General features: G+C 37.2%; 1 protein-coding gene across 11 annotated transcripts in view; it reads left to right on the forward strand.

Moving 5' to 3' along the window:
- Positions 1 to 24,320, forward strand: part of NUDCD1 (NudC domain containing 1) — a 51,578-nt gene extending 27,258 nt beyond the window's left edge. For 4 of the 11 annotated variants that reach the window (XM_026064219.1, XM_026064220.1, XM_026064221.1 and 1 more), the window contains 4 exons: positions 1,026 to 1,170; positions 4,991 to 5,116; positions 15,038 to 15,197; positions 18,645 to 24,320. In XM_026064219.1, the coding sequence (XP_025920004.1) occupies positions 1,026 to 1,170; positions 4,991 to 5,116; positions 15,038 to 15,197; positions 18,645 to 18,937 (724 nt within the window). In that variant the 3' untranslated portion in view covers positions 18,938 to 24,320. Of the gene's footprint in view, positions 1 to 1,025; positions 1,171 to 4,990; positions 5,117 to 5,640; positions 12,652 to 15,037; positions 15,198 to 17,205; positions 17,313 to 18,644 lie in introns of those variants that run through there. The other 7 variants (XR_003253256.1, XR_003253257.1, XR_003253259.1 and 4 more) reach the window with 7 other exon arrangements.
- Positions 24,321 to 27,223: the final 2,903 nt, after the last annotated feature.

The raw sequence follows: 27,223 nt of genomic DNA on the forward strand, positions 1-27,223 counted from the left end.
GGGACCAGACTCTTTTCAGTGGTGCCGAGCGACAGGACGCGAGGCAATGGGCACAAACTGAAACACAGACACTTCCATCTGAACACGAGGAAATACTTCTTCCCTGTGAGGGTGACAGCGCACTGGCACAGGTTGCCCAGAGAGGTTGTGGAGTCTCCTTCTCTGGAGATATTCAAAACACGCCTGGATGCAATCCTGTGCAATGTGCTCTAGGTGACCCTGCTTGAGCAGGGGGGTTGGACTAGATGATCTCCAGAGGTCCCTTCCAACCTCAGTGATTCTGTGATTCTGTGAAAAGTGTATTTAATGAATTTTACTCTCACTACATTGTTCCACACATATGTAGGTCTAATGCAGTAATTACCAGGAATTGCTGTATTGGCACATCAGGTTAAAAGTCCCTATTTTTGTTGTTGTTGTTGTTGTTTTTAACAGTTAAATGTGTTTTATTTTTAAATTCTCTTTTCTACAGGTTGCAGAAATTAAACCCCTTCTGAAATATAACTTTAGGGGTACAGTGTAGGTAACTAACTGTATTGCAGTATTTTTGAGGTGTATCAAACACAAATATTTTTGTCCTAGATGTTGTACAAAGTGCACACTGAAGTAGCCATTTCATTAAGTACTTAATAGGTTTCAAATAAACCATTGTAGTGAAACTGAGTGTGTCTTTGAATATGTTTCTTAACAGGTGATTTTTTACATTAATTAAAATATTTTAATAACTACTTCAGATGAAACCTCATTTAAATTGAAAACGCTGAGAACTCTTACATGAATACATTTTTCTTGTGTTTAGGCTTTTAGAAATCACTTGTCCTTGATATGATTTTCTTTAGAATATTTTCCTTTACAACAGTTTATTTTGTAAATTAAATCCTAATAGTTGCTGTTATGTGGTTTTTGTTAGTAATTCAGCTTGGAGAGAAGTGTTCAAATCTACCTTTAGAGCTTTTGACTGTCGTCTTGAAAAAATGATGCAAGATTTTCATTTACTTTTCTTCCATCTCCTGTTTGCGTTTTAGCTTGGAAATTTCTCTAATTAAGAAAAGTGAGGGACCCCAGTGGCCAGAACTAATAGTTGGTGACACAAGAGGGGAATTCATTATGGACTCTTCCCAACGCTCTGCAGTAGCTGAATGCCTGATGCATCTTACCTCTGAAGTAATGGTGAGAAGTTGAAAGTTCAGACTTCTTGCAGATTTGAGTGTTGTCTTTTCTTGATATTCTAACTCGCACTTCATTGACATGACATAGCTCTTCAGTTCATGTGCTATTTGGAATACTAACACTACATTCCTTTTTAACTGAAATTGTTGACAAACAATAATAGCACTAGAGAGTTGTGAATAAACTTTGAACTGTAATAAAATCTTCATGAGCAACTGAATTGAGCTTAGATGATAGTGTCTGTGCAACAAAAGTCTGATTAAATGTTGAAAATAAATTTCATTCCCATCACTTAAGATGTGACAGTTTTCAAACAGTCGATTTAAGTAATTTTGAAGGATGTCTGTTTTGTGATACCTTTTGGTAAAGCAAAATTGTGCATCAGAAAGAATAACAAAAGCAAACAAAAGAATTACCCAAATCCCTTAAACCTAAACACTTGACTGTCAAATTGCTAACCAAGATACAAATTCAGTTCTGAAATTTGGTTAATAGCCTCTTAGGTCAAAACGGGCTCCTGTGAAAATGTTATCTCTTTAAGGTCTGTAAGTCCTAAGAATGTCAGCCAGATGTTTTAGAAGATTGTTTAATCTTGTTCTAAAAGAAAATAAGTATATGTTACTGGGAGTACTCCACAACCTTTGTTAAAAGTCTGCCATTGGCTAACTTCATGGAGCGACTTGTTTTGATTCTGATTTTTTTTTTTTTCCTCTCTTGTCTCCAAGCAATGGATCTTTTTATGTGTGGGGTTTTTTTCTTCTTTTGTCTGCAACATTTATTTACATTGCTGCTCTCCATTTACAAATACAGAAACAACCACTAGGATTCACCCTTGATCTTCTTTTTGTTATGGTACACAGATTGAATTCCTCAATCTCTCATTATTTAGTATGATTTCCAATCCTCTTATTCTCTTGGCTCTCTCCTGAATCTTGGATTTTCATAAACTGTGAACATAAATCTAAACATGGTATTCCAGTAGTACTTGCACCTATGCCAATTTCAGCAATAGTAGGAAGTAAGTGCTGATGGGTACATGTACTCTAACTATTTTTTAAGTCTGTTTTAATGGTTATAAACTGAAATATTTTTGCATGGGGTGAACTGCTAATTTTACCTATTATTTTCTGGTCACTGTAGTTAGTAGAATCTCTGAGCCAATGTTTTGACTGTATCCTTTGGGAGGATGTGTTTGACCTAGTACAAATGATAAAGTTGCACTGAAATTGGAAGCAGTGAGTTTTAAAGGTTGTTTATCAGTAAGTTAGAGATATGTTTCTATTGCCTTCTTGGGGATACTGTACTTGGCTTGTATCGAGTGTGAGTGTAAATGAGATCTTTTTTAAAGGAAAATTTAAGAAAACGTAAGCATGACTCATGAACTTTCTGGCATTTTTATTATCCAGGGAGCCTTCATTTAAAACAAAATAAAATGCTATTTTAAACTGCTGCTTGCCTGATGCTTCCCCTTTTAGTTTAATTAGAAAGTGGTATCTCGTCTAAAACCTTGTGAAGTGTGACTCCCTATGGATCTTGATTTATTAGCTTTGTGTTATTACTTTTTGAATGAAGCTGAAAGAAGTGTTATTAAAATAAATTCTGTTCAGTGATCAAATTGATTTTCCCCTCACCGCCAATCTGTAGGCAAGGTATTGTAGTACATGTTTTGAACAGTTTCATTAATAACTTCGAATTGCCTTTCTGAGTTGCTTTTGCAACTCAGATACTGCTTTCTCCCTCCTTCTCCCCCACCCAACTTTTAAGCCTGTGTGCAATAATGAGCATCTGAATAAATCTACGCCTTGGCAACTGTTCATTTATAATATTTTATTATACTGGAACTTTATCTACATGTATATAATAGAAGCATGGATTCTTTTTGATGTTCTCAAATGCTTAAGGTAATGCTGTTTACCTGGAAGATTTTTTTTTTTTTTTTTTTTAAACAACCCAACAAATCATTATATTAAACCACTTCATTTAATTTTTTGAGCTGAACTCTGTGGTTGATGGAAGGTTTGTGTTTGTTTATAGGTCAGTATTGGGATATCCCTGTCAATAGTATAAATTAAGCTTATAAATTTTAAGTGAGAGAGGAATTTTAAATCCGTATATTTACAAACAAGTGATTCAGCCTTTGAGAAATGTTTTTTGCAAGTGAAACTTGAAAAGACATAAACTAGCCATAATTTTAGTATTTTACTTTCCAACTAGATCAGTGCCACTGTCTTGAAAATAATTTTCAAATAATTTAAAAATACTAATTGTGTAAATGTAGTTTTTTCTGATACATAAAATGGCTTATTCTGATCTGTCAGTCTTTATCCTGAAGTGCATTTTATAGTAGAAACAAACTCAAATGCCCCAGGCAAAATTGTTTTCTAATAATAAGTTTTAAATAACTCCTTTTAACACAAATTTGACTATGTGRGACTTCATGCAATATTTTGACTTATGGAGTCTGAATGTTTTTAGCAAAGTCTTGGAAGAAGTTTATGTGGTATCAGTGAAGGTTAAATGTGATTCTGTTTGTGTGATGGTAGTGGTTCTTTTCCTCCCAGTAAACCAGAGGCCATCAAGAATGCTTGATAGAGGACAGATGAGCCCCAAAGTCTAGCTCCCAAAACACAAGCACCCTGTTTTTAAGTCTTGTGCATTAGCCTACAGTGTATGTCACTTAACCTTTCCTGGTTTGGTGGGTTGGGGGTTTTTTTGGTTTTTTTTTTGGGGGGGGGGAATTTGGTCATATATAGGGCATGTTATCTCTTCAAGACTGTATTTTTTTGAACTTAAATTGTCTTAGTGTTTAAAAGTTCTGTCCTGTGTTTACTTTAGTTTGTGGACTGAACCAAAATAAAAGTTACTAATAATCAGAGTTGAAATGGATGAAGAAATGAGTATATGAACTGAAGAACTCCTCCCTGCCAGACCAGTTGAATCTTAGTGCCCTGTCTTATCTTTCCTCATGCAGGACTCAACTTTCATGCATTGACCTCAACTTTCAGATTATATTAGTTGTCAAGATGATGTCTTAATTCTTTTATGCAGGAAACACCATTAATTCATAAGGGATAAAGGAGGAGTACACTTTTGCCTTCTGTTAAATAAACCTCCCTTTCCATTACCATGAAATTGGTTTATTAAATATACCAAAATATAGCATAACTTGCTTGTTTTGAAAATTATTTCTGCTAGTGACATCTCCTTTAGATAAGCTGTTTCTCCATACGGTGGTGTTATGTCTTGATCTCAAATTATTAGTAATAGTGATGTTTTTCCTTTCTTTGGCTTTTAGAATGTCAAAATACAGGGGCACTTTTTTCTTGTTTTGAGAGCATTGAGAAATATGCAAACATTATTAATTTTAAGTGATTATTAGTAAAGCTAAAAGGAGGAATGTATTTAGAGCTACTTATACAGTGAATGAGTCCATTTTTTTCTAGCACTTCCAATGGCAATCTGTAAGAAACTTATTTTTATGTAAATTTTCTTGACCTGTGTAGGTTTTGAGGATCAGCTGCTCTTTCTACTCGTATAAGGCAATCTGTTGTCCATGTTCTCCTGGCTTATGTTCCTTTCTTTAAACTGAAATGGATTTTATTGTACCTAGCACCCATGCTGTCCCTCACAAGAGAAATGGTTGTATTTGTTTAAGATAAGTACATAATAGTTTTGATCTTTAAGTATAAAAGGATATGCAACTGATTACCATTGTCACTCTTACWGTTCTATTGAACTTTTTTTTGTTATGAAAAGGGATTGATATATGTATTTTGAGTAGTTTGGATTTTCAGTGTATTTCATTGTCTTTTTGTTTCAGAATCCAAACCCAGACAAGGAAAACCCACCTTGTAATGCACAAGAATTAGAAGAGTGTGATGCCTTCCTTGAAGACAGTGCAAGTTTGTGCAGATTTGATGGTGATACCTTGAAAATTACTCATGTAGTAAGTGCTACAAAATTTTTGAAATATGAAAGTGGAATTATTTTATCAGAACCCTGCAAATTCTTGAAACTATGTAAATTTCTTCTATAATGTAAAAATTGCAGTAACAGCATAAATTATCAACCAATATATATATCCCTCATTATTGTTTTAATGTAAAATAAGGCTTTTATCTTGATTTAAAACAAAAAAATTTTAAATACTTTCACAAGTGAGCCATTCAGAAAGGCAAAGGTATTTCAGCACAGCTCCCAGAGGCAGCCAAGAGACATGGCAGTTTGCACAGCAGTTCTCACGGAAGGGTGCAAAGAAGGGCCCAATGACATCACACATGTCCTCAGCCATGGTGGCAACATGCCACAGGCATGGTTCCCAGCAGCCATTGGAGCAGCTGTCCCTGCAATATCAGAGGCTTCGACCCAGATGGAGCTTTAGAAGGAAGACGCAGTTGTGCAAGTCTCGGGCTGCAGGGAGTGCCTGGGGCTTCTCAGTGAGGCTGGGGCTGATGGTCTTTTTGCCTGCAGGAGGTGCGCAGCACCAGAGAGGATGAGAAAGACATGGACCGGGTCTTCTCTGAGACTCTGCAGCTTCAGGCGCCTGAACCTGCAACAGTAGTAGAGGACAGGCAGAGTCAGTGCCTACTGAGTCAGAAAGTTGAAACTCTCACAGTGGTGAAGACTGGAAGCTGATGACATCTGGCACCAGGAAGAGGGCTCCTGCTCCACTAGAAAACTTGCAACTTTATATAGGTTCACTCCCCTTGTAGCTGTTGAGGAGCTGGGAACACTCAAACAGAGCATCTGTGTCAGCTGAGCCTCTTCTACACAGGAGCACCAGGAGGAAGCAGCAAGTGTTAGTAGTGGGAGACTCCCTGCTGCAGGGGATGGAGGCCCCCTGTCTGCCAACCTGACCAGCCATCTAGGAGAGTTTGCTGCTTGCTGGAGCTCACATTGGGGATGTCATGGAGAGGCTGCAAAGGCTTGTCCTGCCCTTGAATGATTCTCATGGGGGACTTCAGCCACCTTGATACCTGCTGAGGGACAACACTGCAGGGCACAAGCAGTCCAGGCGGTTTATGGATTGCCCTGATGAGAACTTCCTAGCACTGATGATCAAGGAGCTGACAAGGTGAGACACTCTGCTGAACTTCATACTTAAAAACAAGGAAGGACTTGGTGATGTGAAAATCAAGGGCAGCCTTGGCTGCAGTGGCCTTGAGGTGGTGGAGCTCAGGATCCTRCAAGGAGAGCAGGGCAAAGAGCAGAATCACAACCCTGGACTTCAGGAGAGCAGACTTTGGCCTGTTGAGGGATCTGCTTGGAAGAATTCCATGGGATATGGCCATGGAGGGAGGTGGGGTCCAGGATAGCTGGTTGATATTCAAGGATCATCTCCTCCAAGCTCAAGAACAGTCCAATCCAACTAGCAGGAAATCAAACAAAGGCAGCAGGAGGCCTGCATGGATGAGCAAGGAGCTCCTGACTAAACTCAAACATGAAAAAGAAGTGTACAAGAGGTGGAAGCAGGGACATGTGACCCAGGAAGAATATAGACACACATACAGGAAGGGGGTTAGGAAAGCTAAAACCCACCTGGAGTTGAAATTGGGAAGGAACGTGAAATGCAACAAGAAAGGTGTAAGCAGCAAAGGGGCAGCATAAGCAACTAGAGAAAACGTGAACCTGGGGCAGGGGCCCTGGTAACAGAGGACACAGAAGAGGGCAGAGGTCCTGAATACCTTCTTCACTTGAGTCTTCACCGAGAAGACTGGCCTTCAGGAATCCCAGGCCCCTGAGACCAGAGGGGAAGTCTGGAGCAATGAAGACTTGCCCTGGGTGGAGAAGGCTCAGGTTAGGGAACACTTAAACATGCTGGACCTGCGCAAGTCCCTGGGCCCTGACAAGGATGCTCCCATTAGCTCTGTGGGAGCCAACTGAGTGCCAAGCCAGTCCTGATGATCTTGAAAGGTGATGGTGACTGGGAGAGGTTCCAGAGGTCTAGAAGAAAGGAAGTGTCAAGCCCTATCTTCAGGAAGGGTGAGAAGGAGGATCTGGAGAACTGCAGGCCTGGTCAGCCTCTGCTTGATCCATGGAAAGGTGGTGGAGCAACTGATTGTGGAAGACACTTCCAAACATATGAAGGACAAGAAGGTGGGAGTAGTCAGCATGGACTTCTAAAGGGGAAATTGTGTTTAATCAACCTGTTAGCCTCCTCTGATGAGATGACTGGCTTGGTGGATGAGAGGAGAGGAGTGGATGTTGTTCACCTTGACTTTCGTAAGACTTTTGATCCTGTCTCCTGTAGCATCCTCTTAGACAAGCTGATGAAGTGTGTTCTAGGTAAGTGGTCGGTGAGGTGGATTGAAAAGTGGCTGAACTGCTGGGCTCAGGAGATTGTGATCAGCATCACGAAGTCCAGGTGGAGGCCAGTCACTAGTGGTGTTCTATAGGGGTTGATACCGGGACCATTACTCTTTAACTTCTTTGTTAATGATCTGGACAGTGGGACTGAATGCACCTTTGACAAATTTGCAGATGACCCAAAACTGGGGGAAGTGGCTGAGACACCAGATAGTTGCGCTGCTGTTGGGAGGGACTTTGACAGACTGGAGAAACGGGCAGAGAAGAACGTCATGAAGTTCAACAAAGGGAATTGCAAAGTCTTGCACCTGGAGAGGAATTACCTCTTGCACCAGTACATGCAGGGGGCCAACCGGATGGAGAGCATCTTCGCAGAGAAAGACCTGGGTGTTCTGGTGGACAAGAAGCCCAACATGAGCCCTCAATGTGCCCTTGTGGCAAAGATGGCCAAAGGCATCCTGGGCTGCATTAGACAGAGCATTACCAGCGGATCAAGGATGATGATCCTTCCCCTCTACTTGGCACTGCTGAGAGCACACCTGGCGTGCTGTGTCCAGTGCTGGGCTCCCCAGTACAAGCGAGACATGGACCTACTGGAGGGAGTTTGGCAAAGGGCCATGACTATGATAAAGGGGCTGGAGCGTCTCTCGTATGATTATTTTGAATGCAAAAATTCTATTATGTGAACAGAAATATTTATTTAAAAGAGAATTTGAACTGAACTTGATTCTGAACTTATTCTGAATTAGAGCAGAGTGAGAAAGGATTCACCAGGATTTCTAGAAATGCTAAACTAAGATTAAGTGAAATCTCAAACTTTTTTATTTATAAAACTGAAGAAATTCCATTGATCCTTTTAAACTCACTTTGTAAAGTAAACTGGGAAAAGTCCTCATCTCAAAATTTTTTGACAATTTTAGAACATAAAGAAATTCTTCGAAAGTTTTTTTTTTTTAACCTCACATTTTGCATATTTTTTATAAGAGTTTCACTGGAAAATTCCAGACCATAGTCTTAACTTAGATGGATTCAAAGGGTTATTTAGTTGGAATGAAAGAGTTTGTAATGTCATCTTCATTGCCTTTTTTCCCCACAGAAGGAATTTTTCTTGATTTCATTTTTTTGTCTATTATAAAAGTAATCTTATTTCTAGTCATTGAAAATGTGCATGAGTTTGGAAGACAGATAAAATTCTTAGCCTTTGGCATTTAATCAGTCCCAGTCAAAGGTAATTGCTTTTTATTTCAGAGTTCTTATGAGTTGCTGGAGCCCGCCTTTTAAATGTAAAAAGACCAAATATAAACTAGAAGGAAAAATACCTGTTGTAATTTTCAGTGTAGCAGTTCAGAAATGGATATTTTTCATTTTTTCAGTGGACTTAAGATAACCTTAGAAGAATGTTGGGGTCTTTCATTCCTAATCCTTTGTCATCCCAAAGTGGTAATTTGCCATCAGGTCTGAGCTCAAGCAAGATCAAAATGAGCTAGGTACATATTTACCATATAGGTGTTTGTACCTGCTATGTTTGTTCAAATTGGTACAGAATGCACGTTTCAGAAGTAGACATTTTGTGCTGCTTCAATGAAGTGTCTCACAGGAGAGTTTTTGTCATTAGTGGGACAAGGTCTTTAGTTACTAGCTARCATGGGAGATGCTGTATGGCCATATCATCAAGGAAGTAAAACAGTTGTTATTTTAATTACAACAAATAACCATCTCTAACTTCTGGAAAGAAAGGAATAAATTGGCTTTGGTGAAAAAGATAAGAATATGCATGTACTGGCAAAGAAAAGAGACTAATTTTAAAAGCTAGCATGCTTCATCKAGAAAGTCTTCTGTCTTGTGGATACAGCATGATAGGCAAGATTTATCAGAAAATAAAATCTATGATAAGATGGAAAGGAGAGCATTTTACAGCAACTCAGTTCAATAAATTACTGACCATTTTAATGTTTGAAGTCTCATATCGCAAACTGCTGAGCAGTGTTTCTTCTTTAGGGTGAAAATGGGAAAACCTTTTCCTTCTCCCAGATGTACATAATCCTGTCCTTCCTTTCATTTGCACTGGTCTGGTTTGTACTTTAAGCATACTAATTGGGAAACTACAAGGTTGAGATATCTTCCTTTTGCTAACAGTGAGCTATTAAATCAGCTCCCACTAACTTGTTTATCTCATCTTTATATAGAGGAAGTGTGGTTTTCTTTCATTCCTTCACTAAGCCTTTAAAAAAAAAAAAAAAAAAAGCATGCTTAGGGGTCTTAGTGGGGACCTAATAACCTTCCAGTACCTACGAGGAGATCATCAGAAAGATGGAGCCCAGCTGTTCAGTGACACATGGTGAAAGGACAAGAGAAAGTGGGAATAAGTTGAAACAAGAGGTTCAGACTGAATATAAGAAAATACTTTCATACCATGACTGTAGTGTGGAATAGGTTACTTAGCAAGGTTGTGTAGTCTCCATCCGCAGAAGTTTTCAAGACTACTCTGGATAAAGACCTGAATAACTTGTCTAACCTTCTGCTGGTAGATGTATCTCGAGTATAGTGTTGTCTAGTAGATAGTATAGTCTAGTGACTGTAAAGAGCTCTTTAAAAAATGACTGGAATAAAAATAAGCCAAAAGTGTGAAAGTGAAAAGAGAATTACAGTAGGTGGAAAATTTTAATGCATGTATAACCTGTTCTGAGCAGGGAGGTAGGACTGGACAATCCCCTGAAATACCTTCCAACCTCAGTCTATTCTGTGATTCTGTTTTGGGTTTTGGTTTGTTTTTTTTTTTTGGGGGGGGGGTGTTTGTTTTGTTTTGTTTTTTTCCCTTGAAGGATGTAGGAACATGAGTGTTTCGGTGTTTTTTTTCACCATACAGCAGTATATTTTCATGTTAATTTAGTTATTTTTCTCAAATTGTTTTTCTGTTAGCAATTCAGCAGCCTATCAGAATTTCTTCAGAGGTGCAGCCAACACAGCTTTTCATCTTTCTAAAGTGAGGTGTTGTCATAAATATACAGTTGTATATGTCTTTTTGCTCTTACTTTGAAGAGGACTTCGTGAAACTTGTCCTGAATCCTATTGAATTGAAGATCATGAAATATTTAAATAAGAACATTTCCCACCCTGAGTTATAATTTAAGGATATAAAACATTAATGATATCTGTTCTGTAAAGAGACTTGATTCTACTTTCCTTGACATTTTCTAGCATATTTCAAAGGCAGTGATCTAGCTGAAATAAATTGGATTGACAGCTAACAATCTTCATCAAATATATTGCTGTAGTCTGCTGTTCCTGTGTGTGGTAAAATTGTCATTTGTCATATCTAGCTCAGGCACAGTAATTCAGCTTCTTCTCTAGAGAATTATTAGCTTTGTACCCATTCTTTAAGATAGGTTAATGATGATGAGATGGAGGATGGACTGCACTTTTTTTTTTTTGCTGTCAAGGGGAGAAGCTTTGCCAGGTGAAGTATGGACTAGTTAAAAACACTATGTAGTTTTTGGCACTGCTTGCAATAGCATTTACAATATGAAATTTATCCTCTGTATTACGGCAACTAATTTGTATACTACCATATGTTGAGTTTTGTGTGAAGCATCCTGTTAAAACCAGTGACAGGCATGGGTGACAGAACTGGCAAAATTTAGTGGTTGGATGATTGCTGAAAGATATCTGAAGTATAAAGCGTTGCTGAGTGCATGCAAAGGGAAGACCCAGACACCTGAATGTTTTGCAAAATTGGAATGGCTTACAGGAAGAGGGGCTGCTTGTTTTCTAGATGGAAGAGAGCACGCCCAGAGATTGTGGATCAAGGAGAAAATGAGCAATGCACTAGATGCACCTAGGTATTTGAGTAGCTAATTTCAGTAGGTAATTTCAGCAAGCACTTGAGATTTGTGGGAGGAGAAATTTCTGGTTGATAGGTGGATTATGGAAACACAGCAAAAGAGCTTCACTTCATTTTCTCCTAGCTCTTCTAGGTGACGTGTAACACTGCTCTTCCCGTATTCATATGCACGATACAGAAGCATGAGGCTGCCTTCTCAGGAGGTGCCAGAATGACTTCTGTTAACTAAAACTGCCACTCTGTGAACTATATCATACTTTTATCTGAGCTATGGGAATGTGGGAGGCATGTCACATATTCCTTCATGTCCGTTGGAGTGGAGATGCTCAGTCTAGTGGTGATAGACAAGAGAAGAGGCAAGGCCTTCCTCAAGGGCTTGTCTTGTTCTGGATACTTTGGCCTAAGTTACTGCTTCAGATTTGAATGGTTCTTTATTCCAGTTGAGCTTCTCATGTTTGGACAAGCATGTTGCAAAAAAATACACTTCCTGTTTGGACTGTCTGTCTGTATGTCTGTTGCTTGTGAAATCACCAATTACTCAGTCTCATGTCATTTTCAAAGCTAAAATATGAGATATCTAACCCAATTTAAATGTCACTTATTGGATTTTCAAAACAGTGCCAATTACACCTGGCAGAAAAAAGTAATCAAAGTTCTGAAATACTTTGCTGGAATGTTGTACACTTAAAATATTTCTCTGTATATTCCACAAGCTTATTGAAACCTAGGAAAAAAACTTAATTCCTTTAGTCTATGTTTAAAACTTTCAGATATAGAGATTAACAACAGCTGAGTAAAATGACATTATAATTATCCTATGTATAATAGCATGTCACTGTTTAGAACAAATGTAGATTTAAATTGAATATATTATTTTTACTTAATTACATGTTTATTTTCAATAAAACCAAAACCTTGAAGTTTAAAAAAGTATTGCTTTTCTGACATGGTATCTCTCAAAGAAAATAAATTATTTTGAATTTTGATGTATGCTTTACTAGATACAGATTTTAAAAAATACTAACTAGGTGCTTGACTCCTAAATGCTATTTAGCTGCTGTTGAAACACCTACAAATGACTCAATGCTCTGTGCTATAAGACTTACTACTTATTATATGTAAATTAATGTAATACTGTGCCTCTGGCTGAAAATGATGATTGCTGGTAGGATTTTGTTGGGATTTTATTGAGATATCATAAATACTTGTGCAGTTTTTTCATTCTCCAACTCTGAAACTACTTCCCCAGTTAAAAGAAGATTCATAAGAGTCGATTCCTCAGAGTCCAACCCTCTTAAAGGCTGATGCCTAATAAAGTGAGATGTGGATAAGAAGAGTTCTGTATATTATTGGTCTCAAAGATACTTAATTTCTGTCAGTCATTTGAAACACAGCAATAAGAAAGAGGGGAGACCTGTACTAGTGCCTCTGTTTGTAACTCTGCATCTAGTCTAAAAGGTAGCTGCTGTTTGGCCTGTAAGCACAGCCAAAGCTCAGGACTAGTCATAGACTGTACTACCATATACTCAGCAAAGCAGTTAGGGATTATAGGAGAGAGCTCAAAAATGAAAGGGGAAGAGCTGAAGTCTGAAAGGAGTTTTGGGGAAGAGGAACTTGGGGAAATATAACTGCAGTCTGTAGGAAACCAAGCTTCATTAACATGGATGCTCCAGGAACAACTTGCTTTTGTTACCTAGGAGTTGAGAGAATGAGTGACAAACTGAAGTGAATAGCTTGTCCTAAAACATGTAATAGATCCCTACAAAGTAGAAGCACATGAAGACTCACTGTAAATGCTTAATCTAATTACAGAATGATGCTCTTCCATACATTTCTCTTCTGAATATTTGTACATGAACAGCAGCTAGAACAAATTATTTGTAAATATATTGAAAAAATGCATTAATTTTTTTAACACTTTCTTTAGTGCTAATCAATAAAGGTTTTCGTGTGAGGACTTTCACATTTTCTTTCTTGCTGCCTCTGGACTCAGAAGGCCACTCTGACTTCTTTGATTCTTTTCTTAGGACTCATTTCTATCATCTAGTCCTGTATTGTAAAAATCACAATAAGGAAGATGTAATGTGTGAGAAGTACAAACTCATTCCCTTTCTCAGGTTGTTTCCCCCTTATTCAGCCTATTTATTTGCTCCTCAGAGATGTCCATTCCACTTACCTCTGTCAGTGCCGTCTCTCCTGCTGATTTTCTGCCTTTGGCAAATGTTGCAGAGTTTAAGGGACTAGGATTTTGCATTYGTACTCTGCATTTTGCTCAGAACACTGTAACAATACAGTAGCTTCCTCCTGCTTCCTGACTTAGTTTCCATAAGGCACCTTATTCATGGAGCTCTTGGCATCATCTTTGCTAGAGTTTCTTTGCCTCTTATTTGCTTGAAAATTAGTAATGCTCATTTCTTGATTGCAGCTGGCCCTAATGGGAGGATTACGTCACTACTTTCATAGCCATTACAGCAAGTGAAGTTTGTCTGCCTCTTGAGCAGTAGCAGAGGAAATACTAGTAATAAGGCTGTTTTGGAGTTGAGGCATTGGACTTAATCATCTGAAATAATTTTCTTAGTTCTGCCACAGACTCTGTAATCTTCAGTAAATAAATCTCTGGGTCTCAATAACTGTTGTTTCTGTCCACTGGACCTTATGTTGAGATTAAATTAAGGTCTTCAAGACAGACCCCATCCTTTTACATTTGCACAATGACAGCATATAAAAAGAGTGCTGTGACAATTGTTAGAGACTTATTAGTCTATAAATGTCAATATCTGAAACCCACATAAAGAAGTAACACATTGTACTGTGTATATTGGGGCATAATACCAGAAGTTGCTATTGTAGATATAGTTTCTGGCTTTAAAAAATAGTGCAAATGTAGTTGTTCATCTGGTAAATTTAGATCTGATCTGCGTGCAAACGCAATTCCTGAGCACTCCTCCTTGAGAGACCTCGAGGGAACAGGTTGCTGTTTCCTCTTTGAGCATTTACTGGTCATACTACTACATAAGAGCACTGGTATTAACTTCCTTTAGAAGAACTTCAATAACAAACTCAAAAGATATGCTGTTTTATTGTTTATCCTTTCACTGCAGGATAGCAGGATAAGTCTGTCTTGCCATACTCRTGTGGTAAATTATTCTGTTGAATACAGGTGGTTATTGAATGGTTTTGGTCATCTAGATGTGTCCAATGAATAGAGTGCTGATCTGAAATTCAGTGTAATTATTAGATTGTGAGTAAATAAAAATTATTGAAATTTCAAAATTTAAGTATTCTGACTAAACCATATCCCCATGCTTCCCAACTTTTTCTGTACAGGAACAGTATTTCCTTCCCTGTTAGCACTGCAGGAGAAGAACAACACTCATGATTAGTTAAACTGAGAGAATCTTTTCCTAACATTGTAACGTGTAGGTTAGGATCCTCTATCCTAGACAACCATTTGTATGCAAACCCCATATCCCCATTTGTTTGTGTAATGGACATAACATTTCCCTAAATATTATGCCAAGAAACTAAATTGCATGTTTGGGCTGCAYTAGCTACCTATTGAGCTGTTGATCAATCTGATATAGCATAATGCCTTCTAATATTTTATCAACTAACAAGCATTAAGCAGTTGAAAAAGAAGATGCAATTTGGACAGCATGTGACAGAATCTGCTATGTATGCTTTGAATCAGTATTTTCTATTTTTTTGTTTTATTTTTAGATTAATCTTGGAAGCAACCAGTATCTTTTCTCAGTTGTTGTGGATCCTAAAGAAATGCCTTGCTTCTGTCTGAGGCATGATGTTGACGCTCTCCTCTGGCAGCCCCACTCTGACCAACCACAGAACATGTGGGAACACATTGCAACTTTTAATGCTTTAGGTATGAAATTAACTTCTGTGTCACACTTCTCTGTCTGAGGCTTTTCTGCTTGGTTACTCTTAGTTTGGCTTCTGTTGATACTCCATTTAATTAAATTTGAATTGAAAGGTACTATACTTTTGTTGATAACAGAATGCTAGCTTAATTTTTAGAAATATTAGAACATGAAAGATAATGGATGTTTATGCCTGGAGAGCAAAATAAGCCTTTTCAGACTACATACAGGATGCAAGCACAGTCCTGCACAGTAAAAAGGGAGAGTTCCTTAGATAAGTAAGCTATCTGAAGATTCTTAAGAGCACAGTCAACACCTAAACACTTGCACAGAAATCATCAGGAAAACAGTTACAGTTCACTGATGACAGGTCTAGGTGTTTAAAGGCTTATGATATTTTAATAAGTGACTTCTGGAAATTTCCTACCTCATTTACCCAGGTGGCAAGCCTGAAGGTTTGGAAATGTTTGTTTATTGTCTCTTATGTTATAAGAGCTAGGGGTATGAAATGATGCTAGTACATAATAGGTTGAAGAGAAACTAAAAGAAATGCTTCATATATGTGTAGTTAAGCTGTGGAACCCTCTGCCACAAAACTTTGTGGACGGGAAAAGTGGATTAAAAAAGTAAAAAAAGGAAAAATTGTTTAAGAGCATAATGATCCCACCTCTGCCTCAAGAAGTCCCTGTTCTGAAGTTAGTCTGGCAGAAATGTAGAAAATATGATTGTGAAGAGCAGGTGCTCTTACAGTTATTGGTCTGTTCTTGCACTTAGGTCTGGGACTTTGTTTTTAGCCACTGTTGGTAGCAGAATCCTGAGGCTCAGAAGCAGAAAAATTTGGAAAAACCTTTTTGACCTTTTTGACCTTTTTGACCTTTTTCTTTGAAAAATACAGATTCAAGGAATGAATGGCCATATCAGTTCAAGCAGAATGGTCCACATAGCCCAGTGTTGTATCAATTAACTAAGAGACAGATAAATAAGTTTTCCTGAAATTAATCAAGTGCAGAATATACTTCYACTGTAACAACTATAGTCTTCCTGTTCTTAAGGTGCTCTTTGGACCTATCTTTAATAATACCATGAGAGTGACAATTTATTGCCTCCCTCCTCCAAATAAAATTGTTTGACTGCACCAACAGCAGTTAACCTGCATCCAAAATAAAAAGGAAATTATTAGCTGTTTTATAGAGCTTGCATAGGTTGCCATAACACATAATTGGTTTTGTTCTATTCTTGTTTTTGCTATCTGTTCTGTTTTGTATATGAGTTATTTTTTTACAGCCTGTTATTTTAATTTAAGGTCAAATTAAGCTGGAAGTATCTTGACAAGGTTCTCTAATAAAGAAAGATGAATTTTTTAATTTGCTCTTTGTTTACCTATTTCAAATTTCATAATTCTGTGGAAAAAATGGAGGACAAGGACTAAGATGTCTTTTTCAATTTATTAGTTTCAAGTTTCTTTGCTGACTTTGTAGTACTGTTTTAAGAATGTATTTCTGTTATTTTGAAAATAACAGGAAGGAAATTGATATCTTTGAGCTTTTTTTTACCTATGGTGATAAAACAAGCGTTATTCTTCCACTTCTTTCTCCTAACTGTATTATCATTTTACAGTATTATAGTGAAGTTTACACTTCTGTACTAATCTAGTTCACCTTTTATTTGCCAGAGGTGATGCACGTCATTAGCTCGTTTATCTACAACAGAATTTAGAAAAACTTTGCTAGAGCTAGTAATAAAAATGAGTAATGAAAATGAGTAATAAACATATTTTCTAGATTAAAAAGCTAATTTTTCAAAGCTTACAATGTTCGTTATATTGATCAAAACAATACTAGTTAGCCCTGTTTCCCTGTCTCTCTGTACTTTTGGGATTAGTTTTTGACAAGCAGTACAAAGATGACTGAAAAGTTATTATTTGGGACCAAGWTTTTTGTTCCATATATCTGTCCTGACAACTTTCTCTTGAAAAAAGTGATTGGTTTTGGATGGACCTTTGGCTGCTTACAGGTAGCTTCTAATGATTTGCTGCTGATTGAAGGAGCAATACTTGATCTTGTCCCTTCTTACCACGGCTTATCGAAGGAACATCTTTCACTGAGTACTTATCAGTCTGGGTATGTTCTGCTATAAGTTCCCTGCTGCTAACATGGACCCAAAAATTGTGGTCTATAGACCGGAAAAATAGAGGGACAGTGGTGGTTTTTAGATTTGTTTTTAAAAAATAAATAACCCATGATTTTCTGTGTGGGAAATCCTACTTAAATACAAGTCCCCTGGTTCAAAAGCGTCTTCACCTGGAAGACTGTATTTAAATCCAGCTTTTCTTGTCTGTGCTAGTGTTTAGATATAAGAATTAAATTAATGAACTTGAACTTCAAAAATTTTCCTGGCTGGTCTGATGTTTCCCAGTAGAGCAATTCTGTCAATTGATTATCCAGCTATATATTTACTAATTGTTTACCAATGAAAACTGTCAAGTGGTGTTAGAGATTTGCATACAAATCCTATGTTGAGGACAGTAACATACATTTGCAAATTTAGGAAGTTTAGGATTATTGTTAAAACAAACTCATCTTAAGGCATGAAAATTCACAGCTGAGGTATCAAGGTATTTTGACCTCTACCCTATAGTGATACTGGCAAAGAAGGATGGCTGAAAAAGGTGAACTCCAGCATACCTGCTATTATTAGAGATGCTATCTTTCAATGATAGCTATTGTCATGCATTGTTCAATGGAAGTGAAGCTAAACTCCTTTTGGAAAGGTGGTAGATCACTTTGTGAAGATTGTGTCTCAAGTCTGTTCACAGAAGTGTGAGAGGATATCAGTTTGAAAGAAGTCTGTTTCTTAACTGAGTTCTATAAAGGAAAAAAAAAAACCTTCCTTCTCAGTGAATATTACCAAAAATTACAGTGAGTTGAAGAGTAGCTCATATTTGTTTCAGTCAGTTCTAAACAGAAGACAAGTTTATAGTGTCTGTGTTCAAAATTAGATAGACCCAGAAATCTGAAAGTGTTAATGTAATTACAAACTGGGGTCTGACAGGGGAAGAAGAGAGTTATTCTGCTTAATCTACTAATACTGGGCCAGGATGCATCTCCATGCCTAATGATCCCCACTGAGAAAACAGAAGACCTTGTAAGGAGGACACGTCCTAGGTAGAGATCCTGTACCTAGCTATACATACATATGCATTAAAAACACCAGTTAGGAAGGTATACAGATGAGTTTGTATATTGGTATTCTGTTGGTTAAAGCATAACCCCCAAAACTACTGGCTTATTTGAATGCCAGCATATATTTCTTTAACATATATTTCTTTCTTTTTTTAACTAATTGTTTATTATTTTTGAAGCTAAGCTTGATTTTGACATAGTGGTTAGAAGTGCTATTGAAACCATTATATTGCTTCTCTCTGTTTCTGTGTGTCTTTTGGGGCTATGCAGGTTATGTCCAAGCATCAAAGCAAGACAAGAAGTTCATGGCTTGTGCCCCAAATTATTCCTATGCTGCTCTTTGCGAGTGCTTGCGGCGAGTTTTCATCTATCGCCAGCCGACTCCTCTGTCCACGGTTCTCTACAACAGGAAGGAGGGAAGACAAGTGGGGCAGGTTGCTAAGCAGCTAGTAGCGACCCTGGAAGCCARTGATCCTATCTTAGGCTTTCAGGCTACAAATGAGAGATTATTTGTTCTCACAACAAAAACCTTGTTTTTAATAAAAGTAAACACTGGAAATTAATTATTTGGTATATGCTGTTGTAGTTTGTGTTCACAGTTGGTAGAAGAGGTAACTAGGTAAATTATCTGAGAAGTTCATGCTGAAGTATAAAAGGAAACGTAACATTTTACAGGGGAATCAAAATTTTTCATTAGAAAGCTTTTCAACTTTGCTATCACTGAACTAAGCTTTTAGAGTTTTTCAGAGACAAAAAAAGTCTCCATGCTATCAGCTTTCTTAAAGCTATTGTCAGAGGCTGATACTGCATAGGTGAATAGATTTATGCATTGCTCTTTTCCAAATAATTGTATTTGCCACACTTCTGAATTTTGAGAAATGATTTCTGTTTCTAATTGCCACTGTTTACCTCTGAAGGAAGTAGTCAGATAAGGAAATAAAGCCTTGAATTACAAGCATGTAATGTGCAAAGTAAAGACAGTATATCATAAAGAAAAACTTCCAAATTCAAATGCAGTTGGTCAAAAATGATTGAATATTTCAATATTCAAGGATATTGAATGGAATATGAATGGAATATTACATTTCTTATGCAGGTGTTGGATTCAAGTGGAATAATTACGTTGTATATGCACATTTTTGATTATTGATCTGTGACTTACTCATGCTTGCAGTGAAATCTGTTTGTATTTTAAGAAACACTGTAATAGCTTTTCATAACTCTTCCTTAAAGCAAAAGTAAGACTGAATGTATATCTAGTGATTATATATTGAGCAGTACAGGTCAAGGTCTAGTTATAATCTCAGTTGTCATTTTCATCTCAGGTTGTACTTAATCTTAAGTGACTAATTTACAGCTAGAAAATGACTAATGGAAAATGCACCTGTATCTTAACCTGAGATGTGCAACTTATCAAGTGCTGCTTCTGCCTTAGATACCACCATAAATGCATTACTACTTAGCTATTCTGTCCCTGATGCACAAACCAAACGTGGTATGTTTGCAAAGTAAGAGTGCACTGACCACGAGGATGCTCTAAAGCTTCTGTTTAACAAACAGGCAAGGTTAATTTGTTGAAAAATTGTATCTGGAGATTGTTTCCTACTTTAAAGTGACAATGTTAATACAGTTAAACCAAAAAAGGGTCAGTTGTGACAGTTGCACTGTTTTTTTAATTTTTGTTTACAACTCCACAGCAAAGAATCTCTAACCAATATATTGCATGCTACTGGAAAGCTGCTATGATCTGTGGTACCAGAGTACTGAAACAGACACATACAATGAGTGGCTTAGTAGTTTGCCTCTTTTTTCAATATTTCAGACCTCAGTGAAAATCTATGGAGAGGAAAAGATATGTTCCTTTTTGTGGACTATGAGGTTTTTACATGTGACTGCTTTGGCTTTCCTGTAAGTTCTCCAAACCTATATCAGTGCAATGACTGAACAGGATACTGAGAATTTAAGAGGGAGACAGCTTGCCAGCAACAACAGCAACAAAAAAAAGCACTTCAAGGAGCCTGATTTTCCTCTTCCTGACACCAGTATTATATTGTATATCCATTATAAGATTTCCTTATTCTTACCTACATAAATTAAAACAGACTTGAGCCCTAAACCTTCATCCTTATTCTATTTTTTTAAAAACTGTCTTGAAGATGCTTTTTAAAAAAGACTCAATGAAAGTGTTACTGTTTCATGAGTATTTTGCTTCTAAATTTTCATTGTTGAAAAAAATAATGTCAAACAAGATGGTAGAATTCGTGCAGCAGTCCTTTAGAAAAGATTTTATGCAGTTAATTACTTTGCAGCATAAAGTGCATTGAGTTTTATATGAATATTACTTAGTTACCTGAAATTCATCCATTGGGAACACAGAGTGAAGAACAAGTAATGGGTTTTGGGGAATGGAGGATGGAAGAGGGAATGAGAGATTCATAGGCAACATGCTTTTGTCACCTTATATCTGTCACAGGAAGCTTCAGGATGGATGAAAATTTCAGCTGTTGTTTGTCAAATCTTGCTTGCTGTGGAATAGATATCTAGAAACAGACTTCTGTACTCTTCTGGAACGGATCAAATAAAGTCAAATAAAATGGTCAGCTCTTCAGAGGCTGTGTTATAATACACAGTGAGGAAAAAGATTCTGCCCAAATATGTGTCTGATTCAAAGGAGTCCATGTTTGCTCACAGGTACAACTGAACATTGGGAAAAGGTTCATCCCTTGTTCTGTGTTGCTCATCTATTGGCAATGGTGCTGTATCCATAAAGGATATGGCAGATAATCTGCTTTATTCTTCCTTTCTGTATGAGTTAAGAACACTGTATTTAAAAGACTTGTTGCCTTGAGGAACCATGCATGCCGTTGTGCAGCAAGCTACTATAATTAAATGGCTGCAGGCCACCAGGAGACATTTACTATCATTAGCATTTTAATGCAGGCTCATACAAAGAATATGGAATATTAAGTGGATATTTAAAAGGGGTGGTTTTCTGAAAACCATAGCCTGATTTTTCTAGGATTCTACCTCTTGAAATCTTACATTTTAAGACACTACTTCCTGAGAGGTGCCAATCAACTGAGATCCATTTACAGAATTTCTAAGAAACTATTTGACTATTACACATTTACATTATTTATTTCAAACATTCTTTTTCAGTGTTTTTCCTGGCTGACTGCCTATTTGGAATGTATCATGTATTCTTCTACAAGCTCAAAAACAATGGAAAAAATGTTAAATTTTATTAATAAAGATTTTTGTAATTACTTAAAAGGATTTTTGTTCATTTCAAACATGCATCTTTCACATACTACTGAAACAAAACAGAAAATTAGAAACAAGAAACTCCTGAAAATAAGACTTGATATGTTAAGGAGTATTTTGCATTAGGACCAAGTTCTGATGGGTGCCTGCACTGCAATGTAATGTCTGTTACCAAGACTTGCACTATTGCACTCCTTGTTCATTGCTCTCAAAACCCTTGTACAGTCATTTTTTTCTCTCATGTCGCATATCTGCCAACATACGAATTTAAAATGTAATTACTGGAGGAGGTTGATATGTATTCAGGTGTATTCTTGTGTTAATGTGCCCATTGCAACCTTTAATCCTGTCTGTGTTGAATGCAACGCCCAAATGATCTTTACAGACACTTTTCAATGGAAGAAGCAGAGATCAATGCTTCCTTCTGCTCCCCCTCCATCAACCTCTAAAGGTATTTTTTGTGGGGGAGGGTGAAGGAGAAAGGGAAGGGGTTGGTCTGCATTATGTCCTGTGTCAGAAAGTGATCTTTATTAATGAAACAGCAGACACTGTGAAAGTGCTAGTTAAGGCTGAAGCTTATTTTATTTCAATTTGCTGTGCTTTGTTTTAATAATGGACATTGTTGCTGCTCTAACTTTAGAATTTCCTTGCCTTCTGTCAATTTATATTTTACATTCTAATTATGCAAATACAGTATTAGATAGACTTGAAGTCTACAGTCAGTCATGCATTAGTATGTAATAACAATCTTTTACTTGAATTATTGCAGATTACTATCCCAAACTTACATATCATGACTTGCTTATGAATCAAATTATTATAATCACAGTGGCAATAGTCTTCAATTCTGATTCTTAATTTAAGATTCTACTCATTCTATGGGAGAATAAAATGTGCATTCTCTGATAACTGAATCAGTGGTCCTAGATTTTCATGTGCTTTTCTGTCCACACCCTTCCCCTTGTCCCCATTTTTGTTATGGTAGTGGTACTGGTCTTGCTAGGCAGGGCAGATAAACGTCACTAAATTGAAATAAGAGTGATTTATAACTTGGTTCCCCTCCTACTGAAAGGAGTGTGGTCTTACACTGGGAGTCCATGAAATAATAGATAATAGTACCAAACTATGAGCTTCTTCAAATAACTGCACTTTGACTAGTAGGATTGGTTTTACAAACTGCTTCTGTAGTTTGGTTTAAAAGTATGAGTTATATATGCCATTTGTAGCAGCTTTCTGGAAATCTGGTGAGATTTGGGGGTTTTGTTTCCCCTCCATGTAATGTATCTGCAGATATGCTATGGATAAAGAACAGCAAGGTCAAGACATAGTTTATATAGCTGTAGTCTTTGAGGTAAAAGAACCAAATATTAACCAAGTCTTTGTCAAGGCTATTGCAGTAATTTCATATGCAAAGTTTAGTGCTATTTCGCTTTGAGAAGTATCTGCTGAAGTCTTTTTCCTTTAAAAAAAAAAAAAAAAAAAAAGATTTAAACTGCTCCTGAAATCTTAGTTTCTTTTAACAAAGACTTTTACCATGTTGCAGTGGCTGGGTACCATTCATAATATGATGATAGATACAATTAACAGGTTCAGATTTAGACCTGGAAATACTTACCATAATCTTTACTAATCTGACGTTCTCAGCAAAATATTCTATATAATCCATTTCAGTGTTCTTTTGCAATCTAGTTAAACTGGCACTTGCAAGAAATTGTCAAGAACAGTGCAAGATGCTCAAAAAAAAAAAAAGAATCATTTTAGTGTCACTTTTGTTAGTGTATGCTATGATGAATATACAAGTATCTGCTAGCCTTTCTTAGTGCCCTGCTTGCACTCTGGATAGGTGAGATTTGTGTGTGTGTGTATGTTTATATTTTTATCTATATACGTGCACACGTATATTCATGCTCTTTAATGTACTGTGGAAGATGCAGTGGATTCCAGAAAGAATCTTCTTTTAATATTACTGATAGCAAAGCAAAGAGTCTTCATTAACTGGAAGTTTTTCCAAAAATGCGTGGGCTGTTTATGAATCTATATATTTGTTGTGGAGCCAGCAATCTGACCTAAAGTAGAAATACTTTGCTGTATGCTAAAATATGGAGTTGGACTTGGAAATAAGTTATTTAATGTGAAGAGATCCTGATTATTAGTTCGAAGGCCCCTTGGAATGTGTGTTAGTTGCTTTGGTTTATCTTTTTTCCTGATTTTCTATCAAGTTTTCCTGTTGTCAGTTGTTTTTCTCTTGTTTTCATTATGTTTTCATTATTGTCGAAATGTAAACATGTGCAAGTCTGACATAAATGCATTGCAATGTCAATCATAGAAATTGCCATATCTGAAAACATCAGTTGTGAAGCCTAGGGAGTTTTTCTTCTGCTGAGGATGAATTGTATGGTATCTTATTATTGTATTTCACCAAAAACTTAAACAGCTCAGAGGCCAAGTATTGCACAGATGCCTTCAGTTGAAAGAGATGATGCAAGAGTAATAAGCATTTATTTTTATCAAAACAAATGGTTTTGAGTGGGAAAAGCAAAAGAACCATTGAATTACAAATACAGTCACTTTATCACTATAGCTGCTGATTAGCCTTTAATGATTTTTCTGTTTGAAGCTGCTCATTTTCTCTTCCTCTGTTCTCTGTGTCCTCTCTAATAAATATAGAGTACCTTATGGTAATTTGAGGTTGAACTGTTTATTGGAATTTTCTGCATAACTGAATTAAACTTGCACATGGTCTATCTATAATATGGGCATGAGGTACAAGATGGATACATCTAGTCATAAAGAGACCAGGAACACTGGCTCCTGATTTGATCAAGAGTTGATGACTATCTAAACAGAAATAAAAACTGATGATATGAAGGCATTCTCTTGCAATGTCTGATTCTAACAAGAGTAAAAACATGGGAACCTGTGCAGGAGATTAAGCTTGCTTAGATGAGATAAAGTATACATAGGCTTCCTTTTAAAATCCCTTAGAAGGATATAAAAATAAAGCAAAATCCATTTACCCGTAAAAGCTATCATTGGCTATGGACTCCCAATGAGAGAAGTGTGAAAGGTGGCTGAACCCTGTGGGGTCTGCACAAGAGTTAGCAGCTAACACATAAGTGGTGTTGTATTTAGGTTCTGGAGAAGTGAGCAAAACTTATGAAATTCCACATAAACAACCAAAGAGGGAAGGATGAGTACTTGGAAAGATTAGGAGAAGGATGTGCCTATGTATGATTAAGACTTCCTCTGTTCCCATTTTCTACACATTCCTAGTTTTCCTACAGAAGTAAAAAGAAATAAGGTTTATTTGATTTGGAATAGAAAAGTAGAATGAAATATGAATTTGAGACCAATTCTTACTGCTGTTTAGGGAACAGACATGTTGATTTTAGTAGTACTATTTCCAGAGTTAAAGTGCTGTAGGTGTGGGATGTGTTTAAATTGCAGAGCAGACCTACCTTCAGGCTTGTGTACTGATGATTGCAAGCCTGGCTGAAAGCATGAAGACACCAGTGCAAATGGTGTCATTGCTGGCCCGGCATTTCYATGGTTTGGGGTTCTTGTGGCTGAGGGAGATGCCCTAGGATTTCTGCTGCCGCACTCACCAGACCGCTTCCTGGAAATAATTCACAACGTTGTAGAAACATCAATGTCCTATTTGAGCTCATGTTACGCTCAAAATCTTGTTTATGGGCAAAGAGGAAGCACATCTTATATATAAAGCCAAGAATTTACTGTTAGTATAATTGATTATTGAATTAGACTGTCAAGATTTCTTTATTAGTTTAGATCTAACTGTTATTGAAAAAGAAAGAATAATAATGCAGCTAAAACTGTTATACACACACTTAGTTTCTACCCCTTTTCCTGGTGTTTTGCTCACCTGGGTCTTAAGGTTGGTGGTTTCATTTTGATGTTGGTGGCAGGTGTGTTACAGCAAGTTGTCAGCATCCAACTCCTTCGCTGGGAGGAATATGATGGTCATGTTGATGATTTCTTCTTCCTCCCTTAGGATCCACTTGGGGTCATTTTTATATTTTTGTTAACATACTTTTACACCTTTCTTCACTGGYCCACAACTCCACATTACATCCAAGTTTACTATACATGTGCCTTTTATATATGTTAGGTACTATTTCTCTGTTCTCTTTGTTACCCCTAAAACTCTTTTTGTCCAGCTCCAGGTCTACATTTCTTTAGCTGACCATACATGAGTTGTTTATAGTTGTGGGGTCTCCAGGGCCAAAGCCTGTGCCCCATCTCTTACTATCCCAGACCTGCACTCCTCTACACCGCACCCTGTGTCTCTGCTTCTCAAGGCCTCTGCTGTCACACCAGGCCTTGATGTCTCTATGCCTCATCATGATGTTAGTCGTAAACGTCTCATTCTACACAGAATAACTGCCTGTTACTGCAGTCTGTATAACTATGGTTGTGCTACACAATAAACAAAAGTCAAACAAATTAGCCATAGACAACTGGTCAATTAGAGAAACTGCTATCACAGCTAAACCAAGTAAAACAAAGCTGCAGGCAGGTCAAGAGAAGTTCAGACAGAGGAAGCTGCACAAACCTCAGTCCTGAGGCCTTGCAAAATCAGTGCAATGGCCTGTTACCAGCAATGGCAATACTGTATTAAAGGCTAAAATGGTTACAGTCCTCATTAAGAGATGTTCTTCACTGCAAACACATTTAATGAAGCACTTCATACCTTTTCTACTCCTTGATTTTACTCATTTTGGGTGATACTAAGCTTTGGATACAACTCCATCAGGTGGGCTTTTAATGCATGTGACTGCAATTTGCAGCAGGATGCAGAGGCAATTGTAGACACACAGGTACACCAATCCACATTGGGTGGCAAGCAGGGATTATATTTCCTCTAAAAATAAAATTATTAGCATTGTGTCAATGTCCATTTGTCTAGGACTAGTAGCTGCTGCTACTTACAAAACTATTGCTTGATAACAGAGCACCTGGCAGCAGAAAGTTTCATTTCACAGCAAAAGCAAAATGACATTAAAGTGCACATCTAGCAAGCGAAAGGTAAGTTATCAGTAAAACTGCCTGGATGCTGGTGTGATCAGTGTTATTCCTTTTATGCTGTTTCTTCCCTGACATAGCTCCAGAGTCTCCCTGCTGTCTAAAAAAGTCACAAGTATAATAGCTAAGAAGCTACTTAAAAAAATATCAGCTGTTCTTAGCAGTGCAGTTCCAAGACTCTCTGGGTCCAACATGACAGCCATGATTAAAAAAAAAAAAAAAAAGTCTTCTGCCTTTTCACATTAAGCCAAAAATCCCTAAAAACTCAAAAGCTGTTTAATTGTTGTTTCACTTTTTTTTTCCGTGGAGTACATCAACACCTTTCTTCTCTGTTTTCAGGTATCTTAGTTTTGTGCATTAAAAATAAATGAAATATCTGCATATGTTTGAAACAGGTGTGTCTTAATGCTGTGGGAACATCAATGCATCTGCCTGACTCGGTCAGTTTCAGAGAAATGCATTAGCTTGCAAGCTGCAATAGATTAGGTTGAATTGCTAGCTGTTCCATCAGGAAGGGGAAAAAAGTGAATTCGGCATGTTTT

The sequence above is a fragment of the Apteryx rowi genome, unplaced genomic scaffold, assembly GCF_003343035.1.
Source record: "Apteryx rowi isolate R43461 unplaced genomic scaffold, aptRow1 scaffold_211, whole genome shotgun sequence".
In the NCBI taxonomy this organism is placed as follows: Eukaryota; Metazoa; Chordata; class Aves; order Apterygiformes; family Apterygidae; genus Apteryx; species Apteryx rowi.